The sequence below is a fragment of the Kryptolebias marmoratus genome, linkage group LG19 (assembly GCF_001649575.2).
Source record: "Kryptolebias marmoratus isolate JLee-2015 linkage group LG19, ASM164957v2, whole genome shotgun sequence".
Classification (NCBI taxonomy): Eukaryota; Metazoa; Chordata; class Actinopteri; order Cyprinodontiformes; family Rivulidae; genus Kryptolebias; species Kryptolebias marmoratus.
The window spans coordinates 445,372-452,592 of record NC_051448.1 but is presented as its reverse complement, the minus strand read 5'-3'; the positions used below and the strand labels follow the sequence as shown (position 1 = coordinate 452,592).

The window sequence follows — 7,221 nt, the reverse complement described above, 5'->3', positions numbered from 1 at the left end:
CCCCCACCCCCTCCCCCTCCCCCCCGTTAAGTAGCAGATTGTGCGGAGACTCTTCCCACTTGGAGAGAGGCTCCAGACCCCCAGAAGTCCCGGAGTCCTGGACCGGAGCGCGTCAGACTCGGCAGCAGAGGATCCAGGTTTTTAAACCGAACTGAAGAAGTTCCGGCACTTTCTTTCTGAGGTCAGTCAGAATTTTCCTTCTTGTCTTTCAGGATGGACACATTTTTACACGTTTGAATGTTTTTTATTGGATTTATTCGGATGGTTTGGAGGCGCCGCGGTGCGTAATTACGCACGGAGCCACGGTCTGCTTCCATCTCTGAACTTGGAGGCACTTTGTTGCCTTCATGTTCCTTCGGGTGAAGATGTGAAATCCAGATCAGAACAAACTTTAAGCTCAAATGGAAAAAAAGAAACAAGTTTTCTGCCCAGAAAAATCGGATTTATTTGTTTAAAGATAAAATATAAAAACCTTTTTTATGATTAAATCTCTTCTTGGCTGTTTGAAGAGTTGTTGGTTTTCCTCTGATGAAGAGCACAGATCTGTGATGAGCTGCAGCTGCAGAGCTGACCTTTGACCTCTCCTCACAGCTTTCATGAAGGCGCTGCTGAGGCAGAGGAGCTGAAGATGAAGAGCTGGCTGTGTGTGGCAGCAGCTGCCCTCCTGGCGCTGCTGCTGTCCTCCTCTCAGGCCCAGGAACAAGGTAAACCTCCTCCTCCTCCTCTTCCTCACCTCCACCTCCTCTTCACTTTCAGCTCCTCTCAACCTTTCCTTCTGCTCCAAATGTAAAACTGAGTTTGAATAAAAGAGTCACAAAGAAAACGTGTTCCTGTGGAGTGATTTGTCTTCGGCAGCCTCTGAGTGAAATATGCTTCAGATTTATGATCCCAGTCTTTTTCTCTCCAGATGGTTTCTATAAATCAGCTTCAGAGACTCTTAAAAACTAAGATAAAAAACCATAAATCTGCTTCATTTCTTTCTCTTTAGGATCCATCCCGTCGTGGTTTTATTGTTTCTTTCTAAATCCTGTCCTCAGTGTTGATATCTGAACTTTTCCTCCATCTTTTCTCCTGACGGTTAAACTCTGAGTTTCACTTCGTGTTGCAGGTTTTACAGCAACCGAAGCAGCAAATTAGCTTCTGGATTCTCTCAGAATAAAAGATTTCTGATCTTTTCCCCTCCAGGAGTAGTGCTGTACTGCAAGATTAGGGATTGATCCGACAGCAGGTAAACCCGGGTCCAGAATCACTGGAACCGATCCGATTCAGGACCACTGAGGGCTTCATGTTTACCTTCAATGTGTTCAATCTGAATCTGGTTTCATGATGATGAGATGTTCTGTTAATCAGCTGAAAATGTAGAGTTTAAAACGAGAGAAATGATATTTTCTGTTGACTGCTGAAGCAGCAAAACATGAGCTAAAAGCTAAAAGATAAAAGATAAGCTACAAATAAACTCTGAGCCAAAAATTAAAGTAGGAAAATTCTAGCTAGAAAAAAAGCAGAATTTTAGCTAAAAGTAGCTAAAGGCTTGAAATGCTGACTCAGCATTCACTGAATTTTTGAAATCAGAACAAATAAAAGTTTAAGGATTTTTATTTTATTTTTTATCGGCTCTTTGAACAAACTGAAGGACACCCATCAGGGCATCGGTGGTATCGATACTTGGATCAGGGGTCTTCCTGTCATTTAGTGTCTCAGTGGGGGGGTCACTCTGATCCAGGGTCAAAGTTCAAGTCCCAAACAACAGGAAGTTCAGTCATATTCAGGAGGGAAACCAGAAGATAAAGGGATTGAGAAGAGAAGCGGTGAAACGTGGATGTTGTGTGCTCGTCTCCGGACCGAGACCGGCGGGTTGGGGGCTAGTTTTGGGGACCTGTTCAGTAGAGCCGTTTGGAACCAGAACCAGCAGCTGCGAGGCCTTGAACTGAGGTTGGTGGCTCCTCCATGTCTGACGTCCTGTAATCTTCTTGGTCAAGCCTGGACCGGGTCTCTGGACCCCGAGTCTCGGCTTTACGGCAATATTTTACAGTGATACTCTTCACAAACGCACTAAAACTGGTTGGTGGTTGAAAATAGTCTGTTCTCTGAAGCCAGATCCTCCTGGAGGATTTCTGTTAGTTTAGGATAACTTAAGGTTCAGTTCCTGATAGGTCAGGCTTTTCTGGATGAAACTTTTAGTTTGGAGCTTTTTGTGGCATTTAGTGGACTTTAAGGAACGTGTATAAAACCAGATTTATAAAAATAGTTCAGTTTCTTTTAAAGCATCAACAGAACCAGATTAGTAGCTAATCTTTGTGTTGAACTTGCTGTTAGTAAGATTAAATGTCTTATTTCAGCCAGCCAGGCCTCAGTACCGTAGATCTCCACCCCAACCTGAAGAATATCATTTTAAAATATTTTCAAAGAATCACCTGTGGTCCCGTGTGTACATGGGAACCTTTGTGTCCCAGTTGTTGAAAACAACTTTCCATGTACAGTGCATGTTGTCCGTGTGGGCGATCACAGCTCTGCTGCTGGTTTGTTTCTTCGTTCCGACCTTTGGTTCTTCAACCCAACCAACCGAGTAGGTTTTTAGATTTGGGTTAAGAACCTCAGGTGCAAAGCTTCAAACACAGGAAGTCCTGAGCAGAAAAGACGTACACGAGTCCTCGCAGACATGGTGTACTCTTTTAAAGGTTTGCAATGGAGACGACAGCAGTGATCAGATTATCCATTGTATAATCAATAAGAATCAGCTGTTTTTTCTTTCTTTGATGGTCAATTCAACCGTCTGAGTTGGATTGAGGTCATGGACGGTCTGCTGGAACCAGTCCATGTTGTGGTTCACACATCACTTTTTATCCAAAGTTGAAAACTTCAAATATTCTGTGGCATCAATTAAATTGATTATTAATTATTAATTCACGAATCGCACAATCCTTAAACGCAACGAGGCCAGAATGAGACCAAGTTCTTTGGAGAAAAGCAGTAAATCTTCGATCTCTTGTTTCATGCAGTGTTTGATCACAGCTGGTAGTCACTGGACTGTCTGGTTCCTGCTGCGGCGGTTTATATTTGAACGTGGGAGACGAATGTAGCCGAAAAAAGCCCCCCAGGCCACCACATAAACCAGACGGACAGATGCACACAACAACACCATCAAAACCCCACAAACAAACAAACAAACAAACAAACAAACAGACCAGTCCTCAGGAAATAGACCACGCAGCTCTACCTGCTGTGGTCAAAGATCAGTGCTGCCTCCAGCTGACCTCTGACCTTTCTAGAATTGGGCGATTCGTGGATCTGATCAGGGTTGGTCCTGAACTTTAGAGCCAAACTTCAGCAAAGTCTCGATGTTCTGACTTCCTGTCCAACAGTGAACGGCTCCGACTTCCTCCTGGAAGTGTTGACTGTTCACCTCCTGATGTTTTCCTCTCCACAGTGGACCCTCCCACAGATCTGAGGTTTAAGATTTTAAATGGAAACACGGTTCAGATGATGTGGAGCAGACCGCAGGCCAGGATCCAGGGCTACAGGATACAAGTGACCTCAGACTCAGGTGGGTTTCTGCCTGGTATCTGGGAAGGGTGAGGTAAACTGTCAGCTGACTGTGTTGCAATCCCCTCTTACTGTCACAGCTAATTTACCGTCGGCTCAGCAGCTGCTCCACAGATTATAAATCCATATGTGCTGTCAGGACATGTATGACGTTCAGTTAGGACTGAAACACTTCTTTGGCTCTCAGTGATAAAAGGGTTAAACTACTGAAGACAGGACGAGTTAAAGTCCAGTCACAGCAGGACGAACTCTGACAGGAAGCAGCCACAAATCACTGATTCTGATCAGTTTTAAAGGAATGCTGTTGGAAGTGAAGCTTATTTTATGCATCAGAGCCAGGAGAGAGTTTTCCTGTTAGCGAAACTCAAACAAGTTTAACCATCAACGAACTGTCAACAGGAATGTTATTTTACACATTTTCACTAATCAGAGCTAAAGTTAGAAACTTTAAAGTTAGTTAACTAACAGGGTTTGATGTTGTCAAAGACTGGAAGGTTTTTAAATAATGTTTGTTAAATAAGATGCAGGTTTGACTGTTATAAGAGTTTATTAAGGTTATAAACGTTCAGTCTGAGCCATAAAGCTCCTCAGCTGTGAGGCTAACATTTCTAACATTACAGTTAATGTTATAAAGATTAATAAAAGTAACTGATAGAAATGATGTTATTTAATATAAACACTTTTACCCAACCAGCTGCTGGTTGAGGCCGATTAATTATTCATTTATGGATTATAATTTTAATCTTATATAATTATTAGCAGGACGTCTGTCTTTAATTAGTATAAATTAGAAAAAAGTAATTAAAGTAAATCTAAAACAGACTTCTATCTAAAAGTTTTTACTCATAATTCTGTAAAAGATGATTTTCTTTGTGTGTTTAATTAACGTCACAAACTGTTGGAGTTTTTATAGAACTTTAAATGTGAAGATTTTCAGATTTATGTCTGCAAAGACGAGATCATCACATCCTAATCCTGCAGAACATGAAAGAAATCTTTAATTTCTTAGTAAAGCTGTGAAGCTGCTCCTTCGTTCTGACGCAGGTTTTACAGGATTTACATGGAAAGTTTTCTTGAAACTCCTTGAAAGTCACATTTCTGTTCTCTTCATACGTTCCTGCAGGAGAACCAGCCAGAGACCTTTCTGTTCCTGCGTCTGCCACAAAGATGTCCATCTCCGAGCTGAGTGCAGACGTGGATTATGTTGTTTCGATGGTGGCGTTTGCAGGATCCGAGGAGAGTCTGCCCGTCTCAGGACAGATCACACGTGAGTCTCAGCCGTCACACTCCAACTCTTCTTCTCTGTTCAGGTGTGTAAAAACCCCACAGACAGCCATCAAAACCTTTAAGTTTTCTGTATTCTTGAATAATTCCAGAGTAAAAGATGCCAGGACAGAAAAGCTCATATCATCTTATAAACTAAGTAAAGTTATATTTTTACAGGCAGAACAGGACCAGGATGTAAGGGTTCTGCTGGTGTCGGTTCTCAGTCCGTTGGTTCAGGGTTTTAGGATGTAAAAGTTGTGTGGTTGGTTTTCTGAGCGGGACTGAGGCTTTCAGGCGTATAAACTAACTTCACGAACGTCTCGGCGCCGGTCCGGTGATGAACTGAGAAACCCTCTGAGCTGCTGAGATTTCCTGAAAATCCTACAGCTACATCACGAGCTGTCAGCTTTGGCCTTTGGCAGCTTACTTTTCACACTTATTTCATTCATTAGGAGGAAATGTTGCTCAGTAAACGGTCAAAAGAAAGAAGTTTAGATTTGTTTCGGTTTAAAGGTCGGCCTTTAGGAGCAATCTGACTCTTACAGACTCCAAATTCTGGGAAAGTTGAGAGAAAAACGGAGGATTTTCTGCTGGAGTCTCGCTGAACTCTGAGTGTTTGCAGCTGCAGTTTGAGCTCCCAGTTTAGTAAATCCCAGCGGGACGGTTCTGAGACGCTGACTCGGGTTTCTGACTCGGTTCCAAGCGCCGGAGCCGCGGGAGGAACGTCGCAGACCTCCTGGAGAGGTCGCTGAGCTCCGGGACGAACTAAGATTCCAACACGGACAGAAGGTGGTTTATAACTGTTTCATGTCTTTCAGTTGAGTCCAGTGGAAGCTCAAGAGGAGACACGAGGAAACCAGATCCTTCAGAGCCACTCAGTAAGTTCTTCGAAACTCTGTCTTCCTGCTCACGTCATGAAGATTAAAGCGAAGCTCCAATCAAACAACCTTATTGTGACGTCAGTCTTTAATGAGTCGGCTCCTGCTCATGAAGTGCCAACGTGCAGAAGCTGCACGTGCTCAGCGCCGGGCTCGTGGCTCAGAGGAGCGCTGATGGAAGTGGAAACCATTACAAATCCTCGTTTACAAGAGCCTCTCTGGCTCCTGATCTGCTCCCCAGGACCAGCTTCAGACAAAGTTTCCTTCTTTTCATGAGAGGAAAGTCACAGGAAAGCAGGACAGAGGAGAAAACTTTGACCTAAAACAATGAAAACTAACATTCGGGCTGAGTTAAATCTATTTTTTATTCATGCAGGACACACAGCTGATGTGGAAAAACCCGGTTAATGTGCTACTTAAAGCTCCAAACTGTGAAACTCTGCAGCTCAACAAAGCAGCGATTCAGATTTATACCATTTTCTGCTGCGCTGCTTTGGAAACAGAAAGTTTTCATCATTTAGTTTAAATTAAAACCTTTAGGAGGATTTTAACTGTAAGAAAGGAAAAGAACTAAACTGGAAATAAAGGAAAGGAATGCATATCGCCCACCGCCTTTTGAATTAAATTGTCAAAGTTTTTCTACTTTCTTAGAAGTGATTGTCGTGACTCTGACCCGTGGCCCGGTGGGCTGAGCCCAACAGAACCAAACACCTGTTGTATTTTTCCCAGGATGCACTGCTGCTGCCGCTGCAGATCTGGTTTTTCTGGTTGACGGCTCCTGGAGCGCCGGCCGACCCAACTTCAAATACATCCGGAACTTTATCGCGGCGATGGCCGGAGCCTTTCAGATCGGAGAGGACAGAACCCGGGTCTCCGTGGTCCAGTTCAGCGACGACGCCCGGACTGAGTTCGGTCTGAAGCAACACCTGAGCCGGGCCGAGCTGCTGAGGGCCATCGGGTCGCTGCCCCACAAGGGAGGCAACACCAGGACAGGTTTCTATTCCCAGTGACCTTTGACCTGTGTACTTCTGTTCGGGTTATTTATGTTTTGTTGACACAAATCAGTCAAATTAAACCAGGAAACTAAACACCGAAGTGCAGAAGAACTTTTCAAACATCATGCAGAACTTGTTTCCTCCACACACATCTCATTTATTTTATATTACCTTTTATGGCTTTTAAAGATCAATCAGATCAGTAAAAATAAAAATGGCAGCAGAGACAAAAAGACATTCTTCTTGTTTTACGGCAGGAACGTTTCTGTCTTTTGATTTATCAACACAAATAAAAACGCTGGAATTGAATCCCCGTGAAGTAAAACCTGTTTCTGTCCGTCTGATTGGCCCAGGCGACGCCCTGAACCACCTCCTGACAAACACTTTCACCGAGGTGGGCGGCGCCCGAAAAGGTTTCCCCAAAGTGCTGGTGATCATCACAGACAGCAAATCTAAAGATCCGGTGGAGCGTTCTGCTGAGCAGCTGAGGAGTAGTGGGGTGGAGGTCTTCGTCCTGGGTGAGTTCATGCCCCTCCTCC

At 43.8% G+C, this 7,221-nt stretch overlaps 1 protein-coding gene across 1 annotated transcript in view; it reads left to right on the top strand.

Annotated features, from left to right (window-relative positions):
* Positions 1-24: 24 nt before the first annotated feature.
* The window catches only part of col12a1b (collagen, type XII, alpha 1b), a 75,170-nt gene continuing 67,973 nt past the window's right edge, over positions 25-7,221 (top strand). Inside the window, 7 exon segments of the mRNA XM_037981692.1 lie at positions 25-181; positions 592-704; positions 3,428-3,544; positions 4,667-4,810; positions 5,628-5,687; positions 6,417-6,680; positions 7,036-7,200. Coding sequence (XP_037837620.1) covers positions 629-704; positions 3,428-3,544; positions 4,667-4,810; positions 5,628-5,687; positions 6,417-6,680; positions 7,036-7,200 — 826 coding nt within the window. The 5' untranslated portion in view covers positions 25-181; positions 592-628.